Below are 27,853 nucleotides of genomic sequence, written 5' to 3' on the forward strand. Positions count from 1 at the left end.
GAATCTCGGGTGGAGGTCTGTGGGGTCAAGAAAGGACAGATAACGACCGACTCTCAACTCGGTGTCCTTCCTGGAAATCTCTGGAAGCTGGTGCTGAGAAAATACTCCATTTATTAAAGACTGGCAAAAGGGCATGGGGTTCCAGGTTCTGTACGGGAAACCAAGTCCCAGCGCCAGGGAGGAAAAAGGTATATGGGCCACTGGCCACCTGGGAGGGGTCACAGGTCGGTGGCCGGGCCCCAGTCGTAGCCGTCTTCGTCAGAGGACTCCACATCTCGAGCTCGTGTAAACTTTTTCTTCAAAGCTTCTTGCCCATATGTCCTGGGGACCAGGAAATAGAATAGAGGCTGTGGGGGGTTGGGGGAGGCACAAACCACCCTTACCTGAGGCTGACTCTCTGTAGGGCATGGTGGGTGTGGACAGAGATGAGCGAGACTGCGCGTTTAGGAGTCTGAGCCTCATTAACAAACTCCTACACATCCTTCAAAGCCCCAGCCCGTGTCCTGTCCTTCAGGAGACTTTCCCAGTCGGTACCCGTAGGAAGATGGCATCTATTTCTTTGGCCCTGATGACATGGGGTTGGAGTGGCCCTATCTGCCTTCATTTCGCCTGCTGGGCTGGGGGCACCATGAAGGCATAGCTTGGTTCTTGGTCTCTTTACCCCCAGAGCCTGAGTTCCAGGAGAAGGGCTGAGGGGCCCCGTCTGGAGGACAGGGGGCTCTTACCGCATGCTGTCCTGTCGCCATTGACCGTGGCGGGGATGGCTATCCACCTTGGAGGGGGACAAAGGAGGTCAGCACTTCCCCAAAGTAAGACAAAGTGGGATGAAGGGGACCCCCATCCTGGCCTCCCACACTGGCCCCCACTTCCTCCTTGCCCCCCAAAGGTCTGCAACTCCTCTCTAGTTTTTAGTGAGAAATGGGGTGGGACAGAGAAAGGCCTTGGCTGAGATCCCCTACCCTGTCAGCAAAGGGGGAATGGGGTGTCCCAGCTGCAGAATTCCTCAGAGGGCTGTGGTTAGGAGTTCATGAACAAGCTTGTGTATGGAAAGTGCTCAGGATCGTGCCTGCCCCATAAGCACGCTGCCATGGACAGTTGAGCAGGCAGGGTACTGCACAATTCCAACTAGAGACCTCATAGATTTGTACGTTTTTATATTTAACTAGAGGGAGTCTGGAGGAAGATTGCCTTCGCCGAATTCGTAAAGAGCAGTTTGATTAAGAACAAATGCTATGTAATGTTTGCTGTTAAACACCCACCTAGTATGGGCTGGGACGTGGACTAAGTGTATTGAGTTTAAACAACCACCTTGTGAGGTCAAGATGGGATCTATTTCATCATGTCCCAGATAAGGAAATACAGAGGTGATGACGTTTGTTTCAAGCTGTTTGGTGGCTCAAATACCCTAGGTCCGGGTCTTAGATACTGTTCTAGTCAGAGAAGCTTCTGTTCATTGGCATCCTGGTGGGAGACGGGCTCCCCTGTGTCCCCCCCCCCGCCCCGGCCCAAGTCCTGCTTGCCTGGGCTCCTTGGGGACCCGAGGCTCTCCCACGTTCCCCCGGGCTCTGGGGCTCATCCGCCAGCACAGGCTCCGAGGACCGGGCCAGAGCTGGCGCCGCGGGACCCTCGTCCCCATCCGTGTGGGGCCCGCCCTCGCCGTCCGTGTAGCCGTCGGTGTAGCCCTCCCCGTCTGTCTCGTAGTCACTGTTGACCCGGCTGTCACAGCTCAGGTCCGCAGAGCTGTCCGCCAGGCCACGGTGGGGGAGCTCCAGGTTGTCCTCCGAGGAGTCGTCCAGCTGGGGGGTGGAGGGGGGCGGCTGAGCCAAGACCCCAGCCCAGGTCCCCTCCCCCTTCCCCTCCCCACCCCCCCCACCCCCCCGAATCTCAGACCAAACCCCCGACCCAGGACACCGGCCTTCAGCCTCACGCCCAGGGCCGCTCCACACCCTCCCCTCCGGTCAAACCTTGACTGTGGACAAGCCCCAACCCCTGCCCCAGGTACCTGGTCCTCGGCCGTCCAGACGGGCCGGGTCTGCTGCTCGCGGATGATGGCCTTGAGCTCCTGGTACCAGGAATCGCTCGTGCCATGCAGGGGGATGGTGGCTGTGGGGAGGGGGCGTCAGCGCGGCCGCACACCCACGGCCAGGACCCGCCGCCTCCCGGGCCGCCGCCTACCCGTGAACAGGTGCTCATTGTGCTTGCGCAGCTTCTGGGCCTGCGCGTAGAGGCGGCGGGTGCTGCGGCGGGAGGCGGGCGCCAGCCACTGGCGCAGGGCCTTGAGCGCCGTGCGGCTCTCTGGGGCGCAGAAGACCACGATGGGGTAATACTGCACGTAGTTGAGGCGGTCCACTGCCGAGGGCGTCACGTCCAGGAGCGCGTGCTTGTTCTGGGCCCAGCCCGCGGGGGGGTGGGGGGGGTGCGGCAGAGAGAGAAACACACAGAGACAGCAGCAGACAAGCCAGAAGGCAGGTGAAAGGTCAGAAGATCAGAGATGGAGACGGAGGGTCGAGGTCAAGGTGGGCCCCGGCCTCGCGGCGGGCAGGGGCTGTGACGGCCCAGGGCCCCCCCGCCGCGTCTGTCCCTCTCAAGCCGCCACATCACAGCGCCTCCAGGAGGGGCAGCCTGGGTGGGGCGAGAACAAGTTGGAGGCCTGGGCCTTGGCTTCCCGACCCTTGAAATGGGACGCAGAGCAGGGCCCTGCTTACCTTCTCCGCGATCACGCGCACAGTGTCCAGCTTGATGATCTTGGTGGGGCTGTCGGTCCTCGACACACTGCCTGGGGAGGGGAGACATGGCCGGCAGCTTCAGAAGGGCGTTCCCCTGGCTGCTCAGATTCAGGCCTACCTGCCCCTCCCCTGCTCAAGAACCCGCCATGGCTCCCCATCACCCTGACGCCAAGCCTCACGGCGGCAACTCCCCTACCCACTTGCCTGACTCAGTCTCCCATCCGGACCATGGCCTACTGCTATGGACCATCTGGCAGACTGAACATTGGTCACTGGCTCGGGGTCACGGAGCCGACAAGGAGCAGGGCAAGGAGCCCGATGCAGTGTAGACACTAGCTGTGCCCTGCGTGACCCCAACTTGGCTCTGGCTGTGTCTGAGGAAGCTGCTCTCCCCTCCCCAATCTGTTCTGGAGGACCTGAGATGGAGCACTGCCTCCTCTTCCAGGAAGCCCTCTAGGACAGCCATGAGGCTGATGGAGGCTACTCACCTTGCCCTGGGGGGCTTAAAAGGAAAGGGGGGAACCCTACCTTATTTTGTTATAAAATGTGCAGAACATAAAAATTCACCATCTTTAACCACTTCCAAGAGCTCAGCTCAGTGGCGTCAAGCACACGCACTGTTGTGTAACCGCCTGCATCACCGTCTCTAGAACCTTCCATCTCCCCAGACTGAGACCCTGTCTCCATGAAGCACTAACTCCCCGCCCCCCACCCCACCCCCTGCTCCCGCCATCTACTCTATGTCTCTGTGGACGGGACCCTTCTAGGGACCCCCTGTGAGTGGGGTCATGCAGGATGTGTCCTTCTGTGTCGGGCCTTTGTCACTGCGCACAGTGTCCTCCGGGTCCGTCCACCAGAGGTGGTGGGACGTCCCTCCTTCCCGAGGCCGGATCACATTCTATGGTGTGGACGGACACACGGACACGGGGCGTGTCCACTGCTGGGCCACTGTGGATGGCAGTGGGGGGATGTGGGGGTGCAAGTACCCGTATGAGACCCGGCCCCACTTCTCTTGGGTGTAGACCCGACGGGGACTCGCTCGCCAGGTCAGACAGCGACTCTTTAGCCGAGGAGCTGCCCATGGTTTTGCACAGCAGCCGCCAGGTCTCCGCTCCCCCAGCCGAGCACGAGGGCTCCCACTTTCCACACGGACACTTGCTCTGTTCTGCTTTTGCTGCTTTCCCCTCTGGCCCCTCCCGGGCCTCACTCGGCCTCGCTCTGGTTCTGATGGGCACTTTCCTGGTGACTCGTGACGACCTTGCCCTCCCACCAAGTTCCCTTCCCACAGACCCTGCCTGCCAGTTTGCTGTTGGAAAAGCCCCTGAAGGCAAAACAGATAAAGGGCCTCAGCCCCTGAAATGCTCTCCCCCACACGGGCATGAAGACCCTGCCCGGAAACCTCAGGCACCAGCTGTTGCCCCAGACACGTCTCTCACATCCCCACACTCATTCCTCTCACCGAGCACAACGCCATTTGAGAGACGAGGAAGTGAAGTCTCAGAGAGGGCAGGCCACCAGCTCAGGGTCACCCAGCCGGGAGGAGTGGGCATTGGCTGGGCTGACAGTGGCCCAGAGAACGGCCTGGCTCGGAAGCCCCGGTCAAGGGGGTACAAGCCCCTCCGCCCTCCTTTCTGGGGTTCCTGCAAGCTCTCAGCCCACAGCTTTGACCTGACGCTGTATTCAAGGGCATCCACTCTGCAAACAGTCCTCTCTGCCGGAAACAGGCCACAGACAGCGTGTCGACCAAGGGGTGTGGCTGCAACCCAATAAAACTTTATTTATAGACGACAGATGCTGAAATGTGAATTTCATATCATTTTCACATGTAACATCATATTTCTTTTACCTTCTCTTCAGCCGTTTGAAGTGTGTAGATACTATTCTCAGTCGGCAGATGCTCAGCTGATGGGCCACATTTGGGCTCGGACCTTTAATTTGCTGATCCCCCTACTCTAGCTTGTTTTGACAGGTGTTATTAGTTTTTGGTGTCCTCGGAGGGGAAGCTATCTTGCTCACTGCTGTCTCTGTAGCTCAGTAAATGGAGGGGCACGTGGTACGTTGGGTCAGTTGGCAATGGCGGCCTGGGGAACTGTGTTAGGTGGGGGTGCTGGTGACTCATCTGCCTCGTGCTCGCCATGGCTGTTTTAACTCTTTCCCGAAACGGCAGCGGCAGCCCCCTCATCAAGCTGCCTCCTTCGGCCCCCGCGCTGGAGAAGTGGTTGTGAAATCTTTCCCAACAAGGCCACTTCCTTACCTGCGATTTCGAACTGGTCAGGCATCTCTGCGGTCAACTTCTGCATGGCGATGTCTGCCACGGGACCCAGGATCACCACCGGGCGCTTGAAGCTGGCTGAGGGGCAGAGAAACGGTGAGAATCACGATCCCATTTGCAGCAAAGACAGCTAGACCTGACCAGGCCCAATGGCTGCCCAGCTAGAGACTACATCTCCCAGCGTCCCCTGCAGGCAGGGTGGCCATGTGACTACCTCCTGGCCAATGGGGTGCAAACAGAATTGTGTGAGTTGTAGCCTTCTGGGAAAGGTAGGAGCCTTGTTCACCTTCTTGCCCCTTTCCCCGGCTGGAATGGTCTTGGACCACCATAAGGCAGAAAAACAAGATGTGAGGAGACCACCCTCAGTTCCTTAACCCCCTGCCCCTGGGGCTGTTACTTAAAAAGAAGCTCCTTTTCTGCTTCTACAGCTGTCACGTGGGGTGGGTTATAGCATTGAACCCGTCTAACTCAGTGGACAGCAAACTACAACCAGCAGGCCACATCTGGCCCACTGCCTGTTTTATAAATAAAGTTTTATTGGAACACAGTCCCACCCACTCACTTGCGTACTGCCTCTGGCTGCCTTCCTGCAGAGTGAGGTCGTTTTGAAAGAAACTACCTGGCCCCAGAAAGACTAAAATAGTCACTGTCTCTGACCTTTTGCAGAAAGAGTTTGCCAAACACTTGACTAACAGATATACCATTTCGGCCACAACGGAACGGGCACAGAACGCACCGTGGCAGGAGGAGGGGGAGTAGTCAGCCCCTCTGGCCACCCTGACTCTGTTCCTGTTCTCTCCTGGACTCCAGGCCTCTGTCTCTTTCTCTCAAAAGCTCAGTACATTCAGATTTCTAAACGTTCTGTGGCTGGGGGTCAAAATTAGGTGTGTGGCCTTTTATTTTTAAGTCTTTCTTCTCTTCTGGATGGTTCAGCAGCAATTGAAAACAAGCTCAAGCCCATTCCCGTCCTGGGGGACTTGCTACTACTCCCCTCCCTCGGGCAAGTTTTTTTGAGAAATTTTTAAGTTTATTTTTGAGGGATTTCTGGGGGGCTCAGTCGGTTAAGTGTCCAGCTTCAGCTCAGGTCATGATCTCAGGGTTCATAAATTCGAGCCCTGCGTTGGGCTCTATGCTGACAACTCAGAGCCTTGGGCCTGCTTGGGATTCTGTCTCTCCCTCTCTTTCTGCCCCTCCCCCACCTGCACCCTGTCTCTCTCTCTCAAAAATAAACATTAAAATTTTTTTTTTCAAATTCACCTCCCAGTCCCCCGCCCCTATGAGCCCCTTCCTGTCCATCCATGAGCCTGTCCTGGGCGTGTCACACACGTGGACTCACACCCTGTGTGGCCTCCCGTGTCTGGTTCCCTCCCTGAGCGTCGTGTGTTCAGGGCCCATCTGCGGGGCGGGGAGGTGGGCGCCGCGCTCCTGTCTGTGGCTGAATGACATTCCTGTGTGTGACGGACACACTGTGTACCCCTTCATCTGTTGATGAGCATGGGGGCTGCTCCCACGTTTTGGCTGTTGAGAGCCGTGCTGCTGAGAACATGCACGTTCAGCCTTGGGTCTAACTCCTGTTCCCAGGAAGCGTGTATTTAAAGGGCGCCTGTTCAGCGCCCGCGGACAACCTAGAAACGGCAGCCCCCACTGAGTGTACAGCGCCCCCTGGTGGCGCTGCCCGGCGTGGCAACCGCAGGCCCCATGTCGCTGCGGAGCCCCTAAAACGTGGCTGGTCTGAACCCCTGAACCCAGACGGGCCAAGTGCAGAAGACACACCAGATTTCGAAGGCTTAACACACAAGAGGGTGTGAAATGCCTCACTAATAACTTATTATCTATTCAAATAATACTTGGGGTTCGTTAACAAGGTAAATTATTTAAATGATGTGTAACCCCTTCTTTTCCGAGATGGTGTATGTGGCTTGCGTGTCTGCTGGAAAAGGGAAAGAGCCTGTCCCGTCCCTTCGGCACCCCGAAATAGGCACCCTAAAATAGCCCAAAAGGGGTTCTGGGTGGGGGGAGAGGTAAGGATGGGGGCCTCCGAAGGCTGGACGTGGACGAGCACTTGGCCCAGCACCCCTGAGCCTTGGGAGGCCCCCCTCCCCGGACGCACCTTCCCGAAGCACCACGCGTTCGTAGGGCGGGTAGTGCCCCTGCCTGGTCAGCGCCGACAGGTCCTCGCGGCTCCGGTGGCCGGACTTCTTGGCCCCTCGACGGAGACCCCGCAGCCGCCAGAACTCGGCCCGCGCGCTGGAGGCCGCAGAGGCGCCCGGCCCGGCCCCCACGGCGCGCTGCGCGGCCTCCAGGCTGGCCAGCTGCTCGGCCCTGGGGAGACGGCAGGCGGCTGGGCACGGAGGGCAGCGGGAAGGCAGCCCAGGGCCGGGGGGGCAGCCGCGGCAGCGGGGCGGCCCACCTGCTCTGGTTGGGGATGACGCCCCGCTCCTGCTCCCGGAGGTCGCGGCCCATGCGCGCCGCCAGCCAGCAGCCCCCGCGGGCGTGGCCGGGCCCGGGCCCGGGGTGCAGCGTGTCCAGCACGTGGAAGACGTCCCCGCGGGTGAAGCCCAGGCCCGACGGCGGGCTGGCCTCCAGCTCGAAGTGCGTGCGGATGTAGAAGGAGTCGCCCACGCGGGACTGCACCATCTTCCGGAAGACTGTGGACGGCGGGCGGAGGCTCCGTGGGCACCCAGCCCCCGCCCAGCCCCCACGCACCCCCACCCCCACCCCGCGCACTCACTGTCCTGCTTCCGCTGCGTGACCAGCTCCACGTCCTCGCCCGGCGGCAGTCCCATCAGGAACTGCACGGCCTCCTCCCGGGTCAGGTTCCGGAAGTGGACGTCATTCACCTGCCGGGAGGGGGCCCAGGATGGGACGCGGCCGGGGGGGGGGACGCGGGAGGGGGGACGCGGGAGGGGGGGAAGCGGGAGGGGGCCTGGGATGGGACACGGCTGGGGGGGGCGGGGACTCAGGAGGGGGCCTGGGATCGGGGCGCCCGGGGGGACGCGGGGGCGGAGACAGGCTCGGGGGCCACCCCGCAGGCCGCCGCCCCCGCCCCCGCTGCCCCAGGTCACCTGCAGAATCTGATCTCCCTCCTGGATGCCCTGCCCGGCGGCCGGGCTGCCCTCCTGCACCCCCGACACGAAGATGCCCACGTCGTTGCCGCCGGCCAGCCGCAGCCCGATGGTGGAGCCCTTGGGGAAGCGGACCACCCTCCAGTCGGGGCTGTACCTGGAGGGGGGGGGTGGAGGCGGGCTCAGGCCGGAGGGGGTGGGCGGGGCATGCCGGCATCCTTGGGAGAGCCCCGCCCTCTCGGGGCCTGTTTCCCCAGCAGCCCCACAGGGCGGCCCCACCCCCACACGGGTGCCAGAGGGCAGGCTTGTGCATCAGGGGATGTGCGGGTCTGGGGGGGGGACACACCCACGGTCGTCCACGCTCTGGCCGCTGGGCACCCTGTAGATGCCGTAGCTGCTCTGCCTGGGGGAGTCTGAAAGGGAACAGCAGGTGTTTCCCAAGCACCCTGACTGCTCCAGCCGCCACACCCCAGCCTTAGGGTGTCCCTGCCCCACGGCACTGTCACCCAGCCCTCGTCCCTCCCAGGGCGCTGTCCCTGACCTCTCAGGCCCCTGCCCCCCACCACCACCCTGCGTGGCACAACCTCAGTGTTAGGACCAGAAAAAACAAGGATGCTCAGAGCCAACCCCCCCCAACGTCCGCTCACCTGTTTCCGAGATGGTTCTGGAATCCATTGAGCTGTCCCTCCGAAGCGGGGGGCTCTCCCTGGAGGGAAACAGATTTGAGGTGAAGTGGGAGTGGATGCCAGGAGGCGACGGCTGCAATTCTCACTTCTTAGTACCCAGATTCAAATTCCGGTTCTGTTCCTTTCTAGCTGGGAGATGGTGGGGCCGCTGCTCCCTCTGAACGCTGGGGACGTAAGTCAGGGCCACAGGGGGCCAGGCTCAAGATGAGGCAAGCCTGTGGCCAGTGGTCGCCTTCATTACTCTAGTACTAGTGAAAAGCTGCAGAAGGTGATCTGGCCGGAGTGCTGTGTCCCCCCCCCCCACCGCTGGAGCCCTAACCCCGGGGGAATGGTTTAGGAGGTGGGGCGTCTGGGAGGTGATCAGGGTTAGGTGAGGTCGGGGCGGGGGGGGGCGGTCAGGAAGGGAGTGCGGGCCCAAGCGCTGTGTCCTCCATGTGAGCACACGGCGAGAAGGGGGCCGCCGTCTGCAGCCCCAAGGGGAGCCCACGGGCAGGGACCGCCGAGCCAGCACGGTGACCTCGGACCTGCGGCCTCCAGAACGGCGAGACCCCCCCCCTCCCCGCCACGTGTGGTATCTGTCGTCACAGCCTGAGCTGCCAGAGACAGGCTTGCACAGGAAGGAAAGTCCCCCAGAGCCCACTAGTCATTAGCACCGACGAGTTAGTTTGCAGACCTATCCGACGCTTTCAAATAAGCAGGTGCGGGGGACTGTATACTTTTGAAAGAACTTCAAGATCGTGGGGCACCTGGGGTGGGTGAGGCTCAGTCTGTTAAGAATCCGACTTGGGCTCGGGTCATGATCTCACGATTTGTGGGTTCGAGCCCCAAATCAAGCTCTGTGCTGACAGCTCAGAGCCTGGAGCCTGCTTGGGATTCTGTGTCTCCTTCTCTCTCTTCTCCTGCCCTGCTCATGCTGTCTCTGTCTCTCAAAAAATATTTTAAAAATTTAAAATAGAAAAAAGTAAGAACATGAAGATCATGCCACATGTCAGCATCTGACATTGACCCTGTGAATCCCCAGGGAAAGAAATTCGAAAATGCCAGCCCCACACCCCCACCCCCGCCCCCTGGACCAGGCTGGCAGAATATGGGGTCTGCCTCATGAAGCCGCTCCTGCTGCTCACACCCACAGATCATCCCGCGTGCGAGTGGGATGCCAGGTCCGATCATGCAAGAGATACCCCCCCCCCAACCCTCTGAGAGATCCCGCCCTGTGTCACTCCATCGCTGGCACTTATTTTCCTGAGCCTTTTGCACACGGGCTGCCTGGCGGCCCCGAGCCCTGCTGCATGGTAGCAACCGTAGGAAGGAGCAGGCGTTCACTGTGGCCCCACACATGTCGTCTCCTGTCCCTGATCCTCAGCACCGCCGAGCCCTGGGGCCGACCCAGCCCATGGGACCGGGAAGAGAACGGCACAGGACGAACCATGTGCTGAGCTGAGGTCACGAGCAACAGCTTCCGTCTCGGTCCATCCGTGTCTCTCTGGGATCGTGAGTCCTCCCGCCCCCACTGCTGCGAGTGCTCTGGGGATCACCTCCCCAAATCCCACAGCCCTGGACCGAGGAATCAGAAGCACCCAGCTAACTCCAGACACCGTGTGGGAGAACGTTCCAGCGGAGTTGTGTCCCCTCAAAATTCCTGCACTGACATCCTAACCCCCAGCGTCTCTGACGGCGCTTGGAAACGGGCGCAGTGGATGTAACTGGTGGAGAGCAGGGCCTCCGNTCCGGGGGGGGGGGGGGGGAGGGGCACAGCGGCCGGGTGGCAGGCAGTCCCGATGGGTCTGACAAGCTCCTCCCGGGGGGGGGGGGGGGGGGGGGGGGGGGGGGGGGGGGGGGGGGGGGGGGGGGGGGGGGGGCGATCCTGTGTGACTGTGTCCTTATATAAGGGGGACATTCGGACCCAGAGACAGACACGCACGGAGGGAAGATGACGTGAAGACACCATGCGGAGGTGGCCACCTACAAGCCTAGGACTTGCCGGAAGCTGCCGGAAGCTGCTGGAAGCTAGAGAGACCCCCCCCCCACCGCCTCTGCGCCCCAAGCCTCCAGGGAGAGCGTGGCCCTGCTCACACCGCATCTGGGACTCCGGAACGGTGAGGCCATAAATTTCTCCTGTCCTAAGTACGTCACCAAGTCTGGGGCACTTTGTTTCGGCCACCGCAGGACACTAATGCAAGGTCACCGCCACCTGTTCCCGTCCATAAGCATCATCGTAAGCAACAGGCACCCTCCAGTCCCCGCACACACCCGCGGCGATCTCGCCCCCAAGAGAAAATCCCTACAAGGGGGCCTCATGGGTTGTGAAGTCTTCTGGGGAAGAAAATTCCACTCCTGCTTCAAGTTGGTCCCTCCCAGGCTCTATTGTGGTCGAGAGAAGCCTCTTCCAGGCAGGCCACCAGGACTGCGCCCTCTGGTGGAAGAGGATATGCCCATGTTCCATTCCTGCCCACCCACTCTGGCCGAGGGGGTACGTACTCGGAGGAGCGGGTCCGGCTGGCATCGGAGCTCCGGCGCACGTGCTGGGGCGGCGGCGGGATGTGGGAGGGCGGCGCCGGGGACACTTCTGAGCCGAGGTCTGAGATGTCTGCAGTGCAGGGGACGTGCCGTCAGGCCTGCAGCCCACGCCACGTAGACCAGGGTCTGGCTCGGCCAGTACACCCCGACTTGCTGTGTGGCCTCGGACAAGTTCCTGTCCCTCTCTGAGCCTCTCAGGGCCAGGCTCGCCCACCCCTGCTAGGCCCTGCCTGGCACTCTCTGCCTCCCCTGCCCTCCACTCGACCCACAGGGCCTGCCCCCTGGCCCCTCACCGTCCAGGAGAGAGCTGTCGCTGTCGCTGACGGCCGGCGGGATGTTCACCAGGAACTGCTCTCGGTCCCTGAGCACCAGCAGAGTCAGCGTCCCTTCCGACTTCTCGATCAGTCGCCGCGTGTCACTCAGAGACAGGTCCTTGCTGGACACCCCGTTGATCTAAAAGGGGCCGGGAAGGAAGACGGGGAGGGAGTGAACACTAGGCAGGGGGTACTAGAAACAGACAGCTTGGCGGGGGGACTAGAAACACACAATCCCCAGGAATTACTGAAAACAGACATTCTCAGGAGAGGACGATGGAACTGCACTGCCGCTGTGAGGGGGCCGCGCCCAGAAGCGGCTCCCACAGGAATGACAGAACCGGGGCGCCCGGGCAGCCCGGTCAGGTAGGCGTCCGACTCTTGATTTCAGCTCCTTCGTGATCCCAGGGCCGTGGGCCTGAGCTGCACGCCGGGCCCTCTGCTGACAGCAAGGAGTCTGCTTGGGGCTCTCCCTCTCTCCGTCTCTCTCTGCCTCTCTCTCTCTCTGCCCCTCCCCTCTCTGCACGCACACACGCACGTGCTCTCGCTGTCTCTCTCTCAAAAAGAAAAGAATTCCAGAATCAGCCAATTTTCTGAGGGGGGGGGAGGCATGGGGGTGGGTGGGACCTACTTGAAAAAGAAAGAAGAAAAAGAAAGAAACCAGTCTGACTAGGGAGTAGGTGAGTAAATACCCAAGGATACTAGAAACAGGCGTTTAGAGGTGGGTTAGAAACAGACACTTTGGGGAAAGGACTGACTGTCCGCTCCACGCACTCCAGGGATCCCTTGTAACATTTTCCGCGGGAGGCTTTGCAGTTACTGTGGGACGGTGAGCCCTCCCCCCGCCCCCGGCACTGAGCTGTTTCCAGTGTCTGCCCCAAACCGCTAGAAACAGACAATTCCTCGGGATCACGGGAAACCGAGAACTCAGGACACTCTAGAAGCTAGCGCCTGGAAAGGGTCTGGACATCCAACACCAGGAATCACTAAAAACAGATTTTCGTCTAGAAAGAAACCAGCTCTGATCCTGGAAGCCTGGCGTCTGGACCATCGTCCGGGGATCGGTGTTGCTGCCAGCCGCCCCCCCCACCCCCCACATGATTCTGGGGATGCTAGAAACTGACATTGGGCAGTGCTGGAGCAGCAGATGGGGGCGGGGTCCTGGGTCGTCCTCTCTAGGCCTTGGGGAGCAGGCAGCAAGGCTCTGCCATGCGGCTGGGTCACCCCGCCGCCAGCACCCCCCTGCCTCGGTCTCCCCGTCCCGCCCCCGACCAGAAGCCTGGGCTCACCTGGAGGATGAGGTCCCCTTCCTGCAGCCCACGGTTCCTGGCCGCCAGGCCCGACTCCGTGATGTGCTTGATGAAGATCTGACTGCCCAGGGTGACCCCGAACTCTGGGGGGAGGAGGGAAACTGAGGCAGGGCCTGGGGTCTAGGCTGCAGAAGGTCCACGGCAGGGGCCTGGGAAGGAACGGAGCCCAGATCCCAGCTCCCCAACACCTTTAATGACACCCTGGTGAGTTTCCAGGATGTGACTCTTGTTAATACGATTACAAGGCAGGGGGCCGCCTGGGGGCTCAGTCGGCTAAGCATCCGACTCCAGCTCAGGTCACGATCTCGAGGTTCAGGAGTTTGAGCCCCGCTGTCGGCACAGAGCCTGCAGCTTCCTTTGGATTCTGTCTCCCTCTCTCTCTGCCCCTCCCCCGCTCATGCTCTGTCTCTCTCTCAAAAATAAAATTAACATTAAAAAAAACAAAAAACATTACAAGGTGGGGGGCCGCTGTGCCAGTGCCATTCGTCACAGCACGCTGCGAATTCTAAGGCCACAGCGCTGCCGCTGGTGGGAGGCGGGTCGGAGGGACTTAGCAGTGGCTGCGCTGAGCCCACGGCGGGCGCCCCTCGCTCACCTTCGCTCTCTCTCCTCCGCACCAGCACGGACTTCACCGGCCTCATGTGCACGTCCTGCCGCGGCAGCCGCTTGAAGCCGGACACCAGGGCCAGCCCGTTGGCCTCCGCCCTGCTGCCCGGGCTCCGGTGCCCGTGGCCGCCCGCCCGGCTGCGGCGGCCTGTCCTCTGCCGGCGGGAGCGCTCGCCCCAGGAGCGGCCAGACCCGCTGGACGTGTCGCCCTCGTAGCCCTGGCCGTGGTCGGCCTCCCGGTCCGAGTCCTGATGTGCCCCCGAGGGGCCGGCCTTGGCGGCGGGCAGCTGGATTTTCCGGGGACGCTTCACCGTCTGTGGGGGGAGCAGGGGGAGGGCCAGCTCGAGGCTCGGCCCCAACCCCCGGGTGGCCCTGGGCGACCCCAGCCCCGCTCCAGGCCTCAACGTCTCAGCTCTGAAATGGGGACCAGGCTCCACGTGCTTGTAGAAGCTTCCACTCGTATCACCCGCAGGTAGGGGGCGGGGGGCGGGGGGGAGGGCAGAGGTGCCGACCGGGCGGGGGGGAGCTGCCCTGCCCACTCACAATGTTGGCCAACTTGGTGCAGGTCTTGAGGATCTGAATGGCAAAGGTAGAGGTGACGCTCTCCATGGAGACCCCATTCACCATGACGATGTGGTCCCCCGTCCTGAGGGAAGAGGGAGGCTGGGGGGAGGAGTCCTCACACGGGCGCCCTCTCCCCAGGCCTTCCCTGCAGCCCCTGGCATGCCCCCCAGTGCCCGACATTGAGGCAGGCACCCCAGGTCTACAAGGCCTGGTTCTAATCCACTGGTGCGCCCAGGCTCACAAAGACATTTATCCTTCTGGCCTCGGTTTCCTCATCTGTAAAATGGGGCCAATAATAAATCCCACTATAATAAGAGAATGCAACCAGGGTGTCTGCGTAGTTTCATTGGTTAAGCATCTGGCTCTTTTTTTTTTTTATGTTTTATTTATTTCTGAGAGAGAGACACACACAGCATGAGCAGGGGAGGGTCAGAGAGAGAGGGAGATAAAGAATCTGAAACAGGGTCCAGGCTCTGAGCTGGCAGTCAGCACAGAGCCTGACACGGGGCTCGAACCCATGAACCATGAGATCATGACCTGAGCCGAAGTTGGATGCTCAACCGACTGAGCCACCCAGGTGCCCCAAGCATCTGGCTCTCGATCTTGGCTCAGGTCATGATTTCATGGGTTCGTGAGTTTGAGCCCCTCATTGGGCTTACTACAGGGAGCCTGCTTGGGACCCTCTGTCTCCCTCTTTCTGGCCTTCTCCTGCTTGCGCTCTCTCTCTGTCTCAAAAATAAATGTTAAAAAAAAAAAAATAGAACACAACTACAGAATGCAAGCTGTGATTGCAAGTGTCTCTGTACCCCTCAATCCTTCGATCAAGCCCCCTCTTTCTGCTTTTCTCCCCCTCCTTCCCTGTCTGTGCTTCATAATGTCTCTGTCTCTCTCTGAAGCTGTTCCTTGATTCTGGGCTGAACCATATCACCTGTCAGCCACTCAGGTCCCAGAGCCATTTCCCCCCAACAGAACTCCCAGGAGCCCACTGCTCCCAGGGGCTCAGAGCACAGGGTCTCCTTCCCTGCAGCCACAAAAGGTTTCCAGGACTTTTCATTCCAGCACGGCCATTATGACCCCGGAGACCTACAGCGAAGGACAAGGAAGTGGCTTGGGGAGAGTGAGTCTCCAGTGCCAACTCTGTGCTGCTGGCAGCCGTGAGCCCTGTGTTGACAGAGCTGGAAGGCACCAGGCACCTTCCTCGGTCCTGGCTTTGGCCCACACAGGCCCCTGCTGCTGGCTTGCCCCGCCCCTGCCCACACCCCTGCTGCCCCGATACTCACTGCAGTCGGCCCTCAGCCGGCCCCCCAGGCACCACGTCAGACACAACCACGGACCCACTGGGCCGGTCTCGGCCACCAGAGATTGCAATGCCAAAGCCTCGCCGGGGGTCCTGAGAGGGGGGGAGACCTAGGATGAGCTTTCACCTCCTCCGTGGGGCAGTGCGGGGTCAGGACAGCGCTCTCGTCGGCGCCACGCGGGAAACGGAGGCCTCACCTTGCAGAGCGTGGCTGTGTGCTGTTCCCAAATGGTCAGCTCCTCCATGTCCAGCACCTGGCAGCAGAGGAAGGGGAGGTGGGTGCGAGGCCGCGGCAGGCCCGCTGGAGCCTGCAGGGGTCCCCAGCCCCGGGTGGGAGCCCGGCTCTGCCACCCCGGGTCCGAGCCTGTGGGCAGCTTGCTGCCTCTCTGGAGGCCTCAGCTTTTCTATCTGCAAAGTGGATTTAGGCCGGGGGTTCTCAACCATGCTGCCCCCCCAGAGTACATTTGGCAACGGCTGGAGATGCTTGCGGTCATCACCATCAGGAGTCCTCTTGGCACGGGGTGGGCGGGGAGCCAGGGATGCTGCTCACCGCCCCCCCAGAGCAGGGAAGCCCCCCGCAGGGGATGATCAGGCCCAAGTGTCCGTATGCCAAAGCAGAGAACCTGCCTCAAGTGAACCGAACTGGTGAGAGCAGAGACAAGGTAAGTCCCTGGGGGGGGGGGTCGAGCCTGGAGGGGGAGTCAGGCCTGGGGGGGATCCACGTGGGGGGGATCAAGCCAGGCAGACGGAGCCCACTCTGCTCCAGCACCTGGGGCCTCCTCCCTATTCCTCCAGCACCTGGGCCTTTGCCCGTGCTGTTCCTCCTGCCTGAAACTCTTTCCCCCAGGTCTCCCCCTGACTCGTTCCCTCACCTTCTCTTCTCAGCCCCCGAGCTACCTTGTTTGTTGGTGGGGCCTCCGTTCAGAAGAGCAAGCTCCTCTCGCTCGCTCCGCAACGGAGCACCTTACCCACCCCTCCCCAGGGCGCTTTCCTAGCTCATAGAATTGTGAGCCGTGACATTCTCTGGACGTTTTTGGTCTGTCCATCTCCCCTCTAGAACATCAGATCTGGAAGGCAGAGAGCAGTTGAGTCCGGATTCATATCAGGGATTCAGTAACAATTTGCTTAAGGAAGGAGGGAGGGAAGGAGGGAGGAAGGCAGCAAGGAAGGGAGGAAGAGAGGGAGGGAGGAGGGGAGGGGAGGAGGGAGGAAAGAGTGAATGAATGAAGTGCTTTCCTTGTGCCGGGGTACTTGACAGGTACTGTCTCATCTAATCCACTTGCTGAAGGGAGATCCCTTTATCCCCATGTCACAGATGAGGAAACTGAGGCACAGAGAGGCCAAGTCACTTGCCAAGACGCAAGCCCATGATACAGATGGGGACGGGGGAGTAGAGGCCACACTCCAGGACACCCTGCCTGAGAGAGGGCGGGGATGTGGGGCCCCGCACCCACACCGCACCCACACGGGGCCTGCTTCCCCTGTCCCCCTCCCCAGCCTGGCACCGCAGGCGGGCGGTTCCTACCAGTGAGAACCCTCGCTCGCTGCTCCAGTGCCTTTTCTTAACGGTTCCCAGGAGAGCAGCATTCCAGGCCCCCAGGGAGTGGGGAGGAGGGGGGGGGGGGAGAGAGGAAAACAAAGCCAAGGGCGGGGCATCCCGGGCTCTCTGGCTCAGGCTCCGTGGTTACCAGAGAGCTGAGGGCAGCTTTCACAGCCCAGGCTCAAACCCTCCCTGCTGCACGCTGCCTCAGTTTCCCCACCTGTAGAATGGGTTACCCCCACCCCAGGCACCCTGTCTTTCAGGGCCCAGGTGCCGGAGCTGGGCGAGGAGCCGCGCGGGAAGAGCAGAAAGAGTCTGGACTTCCCTCCTCTGCACACGAAGCGGGAACACGGGGCCACACTGCCAGCTGCCAACGGGCCACTCGTTTAACCCTGAGTGACCTGCGGATGTGGCACCGCGGTTATTCCCATCGTTAAGGGAGAGCAAAGGGAGGCCCGGAGAGGTCCAGCGTCTTGCCCGAGGTCACACCGTGAACAGGTGGACACAGGCGCGGGTCTCACACCCTTCCTCCAGCATCCACTTGTTGCTTTTCTTCTGGGCGTATTTTTCAAAACGGATTCTTTTGACTTGCTTTGATTTTATACTTTGTATCATTAAGTGCCCTCTGGAACTCTGATTTCCTGGCCTTGTTTTAAGACACAGCCGCAGGGAACCAGGGCCCCTGGGGGACAGGGGCAGGTGGCCCAGGCTTGTCCCCTCCCCCTCTCCTAGACATTGGAGACCTTGTCTAAAACCCACGGGGCAAGCCTAACCCGCCCCCCAGCCCCCCTCAGCTCCCTTCACCTCCTCGGCTTTGCCTGTGTCTCCGGTGCCTGAGCCCCCCTCCCCGAACCTGCAGGCAGCTGGCCCTTGCCACTCGGGTCTCCTGCCTCCTCAGGGAGCCCTCCTGGGCGAGCCAAACTTCCTTGGCTCCCTGTCACTCTTCACTGTTTTATTTATGTTTTAATCGTGGCATCCAAAATCATCTTAAGTTATCCTGTTTGGGGGCAACTGAGCAGCTCAGGCGACAGACTTCAGCTCAGGCCATGATCTCACAGTTGGTGAGTTTGAGCCCTGCACTGGGGTCTGTGCGACAGCACAAAGCCCACTGGGGTCCTCTGTCCCCATCTGGCTCTGCCCCTCCCCCACTCATACTTGTGCGCACGTGTGCATGCGCTCGCGCTTGCGCGCTCTCTCTCTCTCTCTCTCAAATATTAACATTAAAAACATTATCCTGCTTGCTCATCACCTTGAGAGTTCCTGGTCTTTCCTCTTGGGCTGTGAAGGCTGGGTGACGGTGTCTCTAGGGTACCCTGGCGATGGGCACTGGCCCTCACTCCAAACCCCCCCCCCCCGCACAAGCTCCTCCCTGCAAACTCCTATTCATTCTTCACAGCCCCAGAGACAATGTCTCTTCCTCCAGAAAATGGTTCTCAACGGCCCCATCCACGCACCTTGCATCCCTGCTTATTGGCATCTGGGGTGTCCCCGTCCGCTGTCTCCCATACACCCCTCTGGTCTGGGGCCTCGCTGGGCAGGCTTGGGGCCCTGGGGGCCCAGGATAGTCCCCACAGGACAGAAGGGGGGAGGGGTTGGAGGAATGGGTGAAGGGTGAGATAAAAGGCCTGTTCAGCCAGGAACTCAGCCGGGTGTGTCCAGAATTCCTAGACCCCTCAGTCAGCCCTTTACCCATCCAGGTGCGCTGAGGGCGGGGCCTGCACCTTCCTTCCCGCCCCCTGCCCCGGGCGGGAGGGGCGGGGGGAGGAGGAGAGGAAGAGTCACCCAAAGGGGGACAGGTCAGGTGGTACCAAGTCGCACAACCGCAGGCACTCGGCTCCCCGCCCCCTCCCCATCTCCACCCCCGGAGCCGGAGCGGGGTTGCAGGGAGACGGGGGGAGGAGGAAGGGGAGGGGGAGGCGGGAAGGGGAGGGGATTCTGGAAGCTCTTCCCCATAGCCAGGTCGGGCACTGGCGGGAACCCGCACGGCCCGGAAGTGTGGTCCGGGGCGAGCCTCGCTCCCCTGCGGCCTCCCTGTCCCGCTCCAGGCGCGATCTGCCACCCGGCGCGGCGGCGAGGAGAGTCCCCTCGAGCTCCGTCCCTGGGGGACGAGGTTCGCCCAAAATACAGACAAGGAGAGCCCTTCCCCCCAGCAGGTTTGCTCGTGTGTAAAAGGGGCTCTCGACCTCTGTCTCCGCGGGGGTGCAAGTTAACGGCTCTGTATACAGTAGGCGCCCAATGAATGTTGGTACCCTCTGCAGCAGCCTCGCGGCGTTCACCGAAGCCACCCCAGCCCACAATTGAAGTCATTGCTGCCGATCCGCTGTTGCTTAAGACCCAGGCGGCCCGACACCCCGCGTAAACATCTTTACGGCACCTGATACGTGCAGGCGCTTAAAACACACTTTCCTCTGAGAATCCTCCCTACAATCTTCTCCCAAAGGAAGTTGACCCATTTTAGGGGCCAGGTATGGCGAGGCCTTGATTCACAGGCCCGAAGTTACACGGAAAAGTCAGGATCTGAGCCCAGAGAGGCAGGCCTTGGGGCACAGAAAGACCCCCAGGGGCAGCTTTCGGAGACCGGCGGGGGCGCGCCCCTTGCTGCGCAGCCTCGGGCCTCAGTTTCCCCATCTGCAATCTGCGGGGGCCCCGGGGTCGCGGACCCCAGCTCGAGCCCCTCCCCCTCCCGCCCTCCGCGGGCTACTCGCCTGGAATCTCACGGCCATGGTGCACCCGGGGTTCTCCAGCGCCCCTACCCCCGATCCCCACCTCGGGGTGAGGGAGGCGGCCAGGGAGGGGGGCGGCGGAGGGAGCGCCGGCCCTCGCCCCGGTCCGGCCGCTCGGCCGCTGCGGGCGCACCTGCCCCTCTTCCTCCTCCTCCGCGTCCCCTACCGGCCCCGCCCCCGGCCGACACGCCTCCGGGACGCGCCGCGGCCGCCCTCGCCCCCAGTCACAGGCTCCGGGCGCCGGGGCGGGGATCCCAGGCCGGGCTTTCCACCCAGCCGGGCCCCCGCCCGCCGTCGCCGAGAGCGGGTGGGGTCCCCGCCGCCACGGACGGTCCGCGGACCCGGCACCTTTCCAGGATCCGCGGGCAGGGCTGTTGCATCAAAAGCAAGTTGAGTGCCGGAGACGTCCAGGCCACAGGGCTCCCCTCTCTCAGGGCACCCCATCTCCGGGAGGTTTACCCCCATTTCACAGAGGGGAAACTGAGGCCCCGAGAGGTCAGAGACGTGGACTTTCTGGAGACTGGCAGCTGGCGCCCGGGGGCCTGGGCCTCAAGCCGGGGAACAAGCTCTGCCCTCACACCCCACCCGGGCTGGGCTCCCGGGGGAGCAAAGGTCGGGGGCGGGGGGGGGGTTGTATTTTTATTTTTTCCCCTCAGCCTCAGGTGAGATCTTGGAATGACAGGACCGGGGCGGGGAGACCTCTGCCTGGAGGTCAGTGAGAGAGGACCCCGGGGGGCTGGAGCCTGGTGGCTACACCACACACGCCCTTGTGCTTTAAATACATATTCAAATATTTTATGGGGGGGGAGGGGCAGTCGCTTAAGCGTCTGACTTTGGCTCAGGTCACATCACAGTGTGAGTGCAAGAGCTGTGCTGGGCTCTGCAGTGGTTGTGCGAAGCCTGCTTGGGACGCCCTCGGCCCCTCCCCTGCTTGTGCTCTCTCTCAAAAATAAATAAGTATTAAAAAAACAATTTTTTAATGCTTATTTGTTTTTGAGACACACACACACACACACACACACACACACACACACACACAGAGTGTGAGCGGGGGAGGGGCAGAGAGAGGGAGACACAGAATCCGCAGCAGCTCCAGGCTCCGAGCTGTCAGCACAGAGCCCGATGTGGGGCTCGAGCCCACGAACCGTGAGACCATGACCTGAGCCGAAGTTGGACACTTAACGGACTGAGCCACCCAGACGCCCCCCCAATTAATATCTTATTTATATATTATATTTATAATATAAATATATTATTATAAACATATGCCCTGCGTCCCCTCTGTTCCTCTGCCCCGACTCACGCCAAGGTCGAAAGGGCAAATCTGGGCGCAGACACCCTTCCCCGCCTGGCCCGTCAGCGCCCACAGGCTGTGGGAAGGGCACAGCAAGGCACAGAGGAAACTGGGGGGATCGGGAAATACTTTCTGGAAGAGGGAGCATCGCCGCTGGGGTTTTGAAGGGTGAGTAAGAGTTTGCCAAACGAACAAGGCAGACGATGTAATCAAAACCTGAGGCCCCCAGAGCTGACCTCTCAGCCCTTCCACACCGCAGGCCTCCCCAAGGTCCCCAAGGCAGTAGGCCTTTGCACCAAGCCTCTCTGAGGACCTGCCTGGAACCCCGGGGGGGGGGGGGGGGGCACGTTTCCCCAGCGCCATGTTTGGCCACCGGGAGGGACCCCGCCAACGATTTTAGGAAGAGCAAGATCAAAAAAAAAGTGTTAACTAGCCGTGTGTTTGCGTCCATGAATCACAGGAAGAACACACGCGCTGCCGCTGACACGCGCACCTGGGTGCTTGTGGCCGAGAGGACTCGGAGCGGCCCGGGGGTGGGAAGGTCGCCACTCCGGCTCGGGGGCGCGGGGGGGGGGGGTCCGGGGTGCTGAGGCTCCTGGCTCGCGCCGCCCGCGTGTCGGGTCCGTCAGCAGCCGGACTAGGCTCTGTGGGACCCCCCCCCCCGCCTCACCCCGGCCAGGCCGTGCCCCTCACGGGAGGGGACTCTGCCTCCCACGTGACACTTGGGGGCGCCCGGAGACACGTGTTGTTGTCCAAACCGACTGGCCCTTCAGCGTCACGTGGGCGGAGACCAGGGGGCGCCCAGGACTGTCCCCCACAAACAGTGACCGGGCTGGGAATGTTAGCAGCGCCGAGGCGGAGAAACCCCACTCGGGGCCCCCCTAAGAAGGGGGGCAGCCACCCCAAGACCCATGGCCCTCCTCCAGCCCAACACTCCGCCCCGTGTAGTCAGGCCCTGCTCAAGAACCCTCAGTGGCTCCCTAGGACCCACCAGACGCCCTTTTGCTCGAAGGCAGGGTTTTATTTATTTAATTTCTTCAGTACGCTCCACGCCCTAGGTGGAGCCTGAACCCGCGACCCGAGATCGGGTCAGAGGCTCCACCCCCTGAGCCGGCCAGCCGCCCATCAAACGCAGGGCCGGGAAGGGGCGTGGCCACTGCGGCCCCGAGGCCGGGGGGGGCGTCCCTTTAAGGGACTAAAACTCCGCTTTTCATCAGTCCGTGTCATTCACGCCGTCACTGGTTTTTCATTCAGCCCCTAAGGCGACAAGACCGACTCGGCCGCTACTGAGCGCCCAGGGCCTGAGCGGGACCCTCCGGCAGGGTCTGCCCGTCAGGAATCTCAGTGCCAAGTCCAGCCAGCAGGGGGCGGTGTGGGCACCGCGTGGGGGATGGGGGAGGACCCTGCTCCAGCGTTCCAGGCGCCTGGAGGGAAACTGAGGCACACAGACGGCCTGGGCTGGGCCGAGGCCCCTCAGAGTGTGGCCACAGGAGACGTGGGAGCCTCAGTCGACTGGGGGGGGTGTCACACAAGGGGCTTGTCCCCCCCCCCCCCCCCCCCCCGTGGAGGCTGCTTTGCTGGGCTGCGGGAGGCTGAGGCCGTATCTGTGGCCTAACACGTGTCACTCAAACCCGAGAGCGCCCCGTAGCAGCTCTGCAGCCTGGCAGGCTCTGGTTCATTCATCTGCATTTACTGAGCACCCACTGTGTACACGTGGGACTGACGAGACAGACCCAGGAGAGCAGGACAATGACCGGATCGTCACATGACATAACTAAAAAGTACTACCTGGACTTCGGAGAGCATCAGCAGGGAGGCCCGACAGGAGCTGGGGGCTCAGGGAGGGCTTCCCTGAGGAAGGGCACTCAAAAGGAGAACTGAGTTTGTAGGAGTGGTGGAGGTGAGAGGCATCCAAGCAGAGCAACAATTAGCCCTAAAGGAGACGAGGGAGGAGCCATGGGGAGATCTAGGTGTTCCCCGTGGAGAACACAGCCTGTGCAAAGGCCCTGCGGCAGGACCTGGGCATGTTGGAGGAACAGCCAGGGAGCCCGTGTGGCTGGAGCAGAGTGAGCCAGGGGGAGTGAGGGAGGGGGCGGGGCAGGTCCTGCAGGGCCTTAGGGCCCTCACTGAGGACTTGGGCATTTTCACCTGGGAGATGGGAGCCCTGGAGGGCTGTAGGCAGAGGAGGGGGGGACCCGCCGTGGTGCTCACTCGCAGGCGTCCCCTGGTGGCCGCTGCGGGGAGGACAGACTGGGCTGAACCGGGGTGGGGGGGGGGTGACCAGGGAGGCCAAGCCTGGAGCCCCAGCTAGATGCGACTTTAAAATCACAAGCAAAACATTTTATTCTGGAATCATCTAAAACGGACAGCAAAGTTGTCGACACAGTTCAGAGAGTCCCCGTATGGTCCTCACCTGGCTTCCCCCCACATGACCGTCTCTGGCGGCCGCGGGAGATTTTTCGGAAACCAACCCCCCATGTCACCGTGGACTCAACTGCAGACTGTTCATGCACGCGCGCGCGCGCACACGCACACACACACACACGCGCGCACACACACACACCCCAGTGCTGAAACTGGAGCGCCTGGCCGGCTCAGTGGTTTGAGCACCCGACTCCTGGTTTCAGTTCAGGTCATGGTCCCAGGGTCATGGGGTCGAGCCCCGCATCCGGCTCCGTGCTGAGCGTGGAGCCTGCTTAGAATTCTCTCTCTCATTCTCTGCTCTGCCCCTCTCCCCCACTCACGCTCGCTCTCTCTCCCTCTGTCAAATAAAAACACAAAGATAAAAATAAAATTAAAAACAAGAAGGGCGCCTGGGTGGTTCAGTCCGTTAAGTGTGTGACTCTTGATTCCCGTTTAGGTCCTGATCCCATGATTCATGCGATCGAGCCCGGTGTCGGGCTCTGATGCGCTGACAGTAGAGTCTGTTTGAGATTCTCTCTTCCTCTCTCTGCCCTTCCCCTGCTCTTTCTCTTTCTCTCTCTCAAAATGCATAAACTTAAAAAAGAGAAAACATTACCCAAAAAAATGAATGCTGAAATGAATTTAGAAATCGATGGTAAGTGGGGCACCTGGGTAACTCAGTCAGTTAAGCGTCCGACTTCGGCTCAGGTCATGATCTCACGGTTCGTGGGTTCGAGCCCCGCGTCGGGCTCTGTGCTGACAGCTCAGAGCCTGGAGCCTGTTTCAGAGTCTGTGTCTCCCTCTCTGTCTGCCCCTCCCCTGCTCACACTCTCTCTCTCTCTCAAAAATAAAAAACAAACAGTTTCTAGAAATTGATGGTAAGCTGGTGAATGGCTGCAGGTCCACAGGGCAATAGTCAGCAGTTTCCATCGGACAACATTCACTTGCTTTTCTATGGATCAGAATCACATGCAATGTTACCCGTTTCCTATAATTGACAGGGCTGTAAACTAGTTCAAAGCCATCAAGAAGCAGTTTTCGAGCGTACGCCAAAGCCTGGCCTTGATCGGATATTCAATAACTGTACGAGTAATAAGGAGCTATTGAATGTTCTTGAGCCCCAGTCACAGCTTATTAACTGCTCTCTGCCTCATGGGACTCTTTTTGGAAGGCGTCTGCTCCCTGCTGGTCTGTGAGCTCCAGCACTGTAGTATCCCAAACATCTAGAACAGTGCCCGGTATGCAGTTGCAGTTGGTGCTTAATAAGTGACTAAATGGCCCATGGGAGCCACCTGAGACTCTGAACAGCATGGAGAGAGCAGTGCTGTGTACTCTGGAAGATCCTGGGTGCGGCGGGCTCGGCCACCGAGCGCATGAGGATTGGCAAGCGGGGGTCGCGGGGGACCGGTAGCGAGGGGTGGCTGAGGGCAGCTGGCGCGGGCACAGGTACGGAGGCCGGGCTGACCGCGGACGGTGTGAGAGGGGCGTCAGGGTCTGGGTCCTACCCCCAGCTGCGCTCTCCTGTCCCCGGTTTCCTTCCAGAGCTCTGGCTTCCTCCTATCGGGGGGGCTGGGGGCGTGGGCATCCCTTCCGTGAGCCCCTCCAGCTGTATCCCATACGCTGCAAGCTTCTGGAAGAGTCTACACGCCCCTCCTCACCTTCCTTCCCGCCTACGTACGTCACGGGGCTCTCGTGCAGCTGCCCTGGGCACCCCGGTGTTGCCAAGCCCTGGGACTTTCCTCCCTCCTGGGCCCGCCCGGACCTGACCGCCCTGAATCTGCCCTTCCCCCCTCCCCCTCCCCGTGCAGCCACGAGGGGAAACCCCAAGTGAGGCGCTGAGCACCTCCTCCGGGCAACGCAGCTCGTGGAGCAAGGTCACAGCCACAGGGCCCGGATGCAGCTCTGGGCAGAAGAGGCAAGTCCCATTCTCTGAATACAGTCTGCAGTTGAGTCCGCGGTGTCGACAACTTTGCTGTCAGTTTTAGATGATTCCAGAATAAAATGTTTTGCTTATTTGTTTTAAAGCCGCATCTAGCAGGGGCTCCAGGCTTGGCCTCCCTGGTAACCCCGCTCCCGCTCTTCAGCCCGCGGTCTGTCCTCCCCGCAGCGGCCACCAGGGGACGCCTGCGAGCACCAAGTCAGGTCCCACCCTGACTGCCGGTCTGTCTACAGCCCTCTGGGGCTCCCACCTCCCTGGGATAAAAGCCTAAGCCCTCCCCTGACCTCCAGCACCCTGCCCCGCCTGCCCCGCCCCTCCCCTCTCCCACTCTGCTCCAGTCGCACTGGCCTTCTGGTTGTTCCTCCAACTCCAGGCCTGGACCTGCCCCAGGACCTTTGCACGGGCTGTGCCCTCTGTCAGGAATGCTCTTTCCCCAAAGACTCACTTCCTTCCAGCCCACTCAGATGTCGCCTTCTCAAGAAAGCTGCCTCTGATCTTCCTACTTAAGGTTGTAAAATACCCCCCCACCCCCCGCCTGGGGTTTACTCCTGCCCTTGGGGCTCCTTCGCATGTTTCCCCCCTGTGAGACTGACCACTCTTTAACCCCGGATACAATTTACTTCCTCATTATGTCTCTCATTCCTTGTCTGTCTTCCTCTACCAAAATACCAGCCCAGCCCACAAGACAAGGAATCTTTGTTGGTCTGGTTCCCTGCTGACTCCCCAAGGTCCCGAAGGACACCCAGCACCCAGTAGGTGCTTGATAAATGCAGGCTCACTCCCTGGGCAGCCCCTCCTCCCAGTGCCATCTCCCACTAACCTCAGCCCATTCCAAAGGGTGTCAGGCTCCTCCCTGGGCAAACCCTGCCCTGCTGGCTCAAGGCCAGGCTGAGGAGGAAGAATGGGAACCCGAATTCGCCGCAGCAGACTTTCCCCAGAACTCAGGGCCACGCAGAAGCACTGAGCCAAGGAGGCAGGACGTTTACAAGATGCTTAGCCTGGAGTGTGTGTGTGGGGGGGGGTCCTCTCCTTTCTGCCCTACTTTACTGTGCAGCCCTGCATAAGTGGCTGCCCCTCTCTGAGCCCGACTTCAACTTCCGTCTAACATGAAGGTGGACGGGACATTGCGACTCGCCTCATATTCTGAGTTCCAGTTTGGGGTTGGACGGTCCACCCCGACTCCCGATGACTGAGAACCTATTACCCGCGTTATCGTTTGCCACTCTCAGCAGCCCTGGGTCGTGGTGACTCGAACCGCACCCATTTTACGGAGTGGAAAGTGGAGGTTTAGATAGGCGAAGTGGCTGGAGGCGAGGTCTACCTGAGTCCACAGGTCTTCTCTCCAAACCCCAGGCAGGTGGGATGTGACAGTCAATGTATATCCCCTCCCAACCCCACAGACCCCAGATTTGAAATCCCTCTGCTCCGTAGGAGTGATCCCAAATTCCAGACCAGCTATAAACCCCGAGACTCATATGCCTGCGCCTCCCTGGCCCCGGGGCCCTCTCTGTTCCAGACAGAGACTTGAGGTGCAATCGGACACTTGGCTGGCCTGGAAGCTCTCTTTGTCCTGCACTTTGGGGAGCAAATGACCCAGAAAAAACTCTCGCCACCCAGCCTGTCCTCTGGGCTTCCTTTGCCCTGCGGGCCAGCCTCTGGCCGCCGCCCCCGCCCCTTCCTGGCAAGATTTGCCCCGGGAAGGAATCAAGACAGGAGAGGGATAAGCCCTCCGTGGGACCCCCTCCCACAGGCCCCGGCAGTGGGGGGCTCGAGCGCCGCTGTCTGGAAACTTGGGGATTTCTTCAGACCCTCCAGGAGGGCCCCACGCACCGCAGGACCCGGCTGCCCCACCCTCCCCTGCCGGCCCGGGCCTCCCTTCCTCAGTGTGGGGCATCAGAGACCAGCCGCGGCCTCCTCTGCCTCCCTGGCCTTCACCTGGGCCAACAATGACCCTTTTAAGTCTCTGGCTCGGGCGTCCCGGGCAGGTTGCCAGGGGCAGTAACTGCCGGCCAGATAATCCCTTAGAAACTATGTCAGATGCCCACGCACCAGGGTCAGTTTCCTGCTTTCCGGGCGGGGCGGGGGGGGGGGGGTAATGGAGGTCCCGGGGGCCTGAGGCCGGGGAGCTCCGTCCGCGCCGAGCAGGGTGGGGGCCTTACCCGTCTAGGAGCCTGGGTGGCCTCTGGGCAGGTGGCAGGAGCCAGGGCCTGGGTGCCTGCCCGGCGCGGGGGGACAGAGAGGGCCTGAGTCTGGGCTCGGGCCTCCCCACTCGCTTCCCCAACTCTTCCTCCCGCGTGGAGGCGGCCAGTCTGTCCCGCACCAGGGGAACCAGCAGGGTTAGGTGCAGGACGGAGCGAGAGGCCAGCAGCTGGTTGGGTGTGTGGCTCTGTCGCAAGGTGCCCTCACGTGGGACAGCTGGCCTTAACCCCTGCTCGCCCGGAGGCCAGGCCCAGCCGCCGCTCTGCTCTCTCTGGCGAACCCTGAGCCTCTGGCGTCAGCGTGGGGACCGGGACACGCGGGCAGGTCGGCGGGCGACGCCTGGCTGCCCTTCTCACCACCCTCCTCGAACCTGCGGAGGCCTCGCTCTTGCTGCGCCG

At 61.2% G+C, this 27,853-nt stretch overlaps 1 protein-coding gene across 3 annotated transcripts; it reads right to left on the reverse strand.

Annotated features, from left to right (window-relative positions):
* Positions 1-91: 91 nt before the first annotated feature.
* On the reverse strand, positions 92-27,566 carry TJP3 (tight junction protein 3). Of its 3 annotated transcripts, none has more exons than XM_039247491.1 (21): positions 27,416-27,566; positions 15,555-15,611; positions 15,341-15,450; positions 14,040-14,142; positions 13,486-13,810; positions 12,870-12,973; positions 11,560-11,719; positions 11,228-11,336; positions 8,711-8,769; positions 8,410-8,476; positions 8,064-8,220; positions 7,730-7,838; positions 7,409-7,646; positions 7,109-7,320; positions 4,981-5,076; positions 2,706-2,776; positions 2,176-2,386; positions 2,003-2,103; positions 1,521-1,796; positions 726-772; positions 92-321 (listed from the first exon to the last, which is right to left on the reverse strand). In XM_039247491.1, the coding sequence occupies exons 2-21, from the start codon at positions 15,600-15,602 to the stop codon at positions 219-221; spliced, it is 2,706 nt and encodes a 901-aa protein (XP_039103422.1). In that variant the 5' UTR covers positions 15,603-15,611; positions 27,416-27,566; the 3' UTR covers positions 92-218. The 3 variants fall into 3 exon arrangements, with proteins under 3 accessions (XP_039103422.1, XP_039103421.1, XP_039103423.1); XM_039247490.1 differs by lacking the exon at positions 27,416-27,566 and adding an exon at positions 19,603-19,754; XM_039247492.1 differs by lacking the exon at positions 27,416-27,566 and adding an exon at positions 18,352-18,739.
* Between the last annotated feature and the right edge of the window lie 287 nt (positions 27,567-27,853).

This window comes from Hyaena hyaena, unplaced genomic scaffold, assembly GCF_003009895.1.
Source record: "Hyaena hyaena isolate Hyena2069 unplaced genomic scaffold, ASM300989v1 scaffold_296, whole genome shotgun sequence".
NCBI lineage: Eukaryota > Metazoa > Chordata > Mammalia > Carnivora > Hyaenidae > Hyaena > Hyaena hyaena.

What these genes read in the sequence shown, in the direction of transcription:
- TJP3 (XM_039247490.1), bottom strand. An exon ending in CCGGCTGAGGGCCGACTGCA is followed by an intron (nt 14,143 to 15,340) that starts GTGAGTATCGGG and finishes CTCTTCCCTCAG; the next exon opens with GACGGGGGACCACATCGTCA. An exon ending in CAGAACCATCTCGGAAACAG is followed by an intron (nt 8,477 to 8,710) that starts GTGAGCGGACGT and finishes GTTCCCTTTCAG; the next exon opens with ACTCCCCCAGGCAGAGCAGC.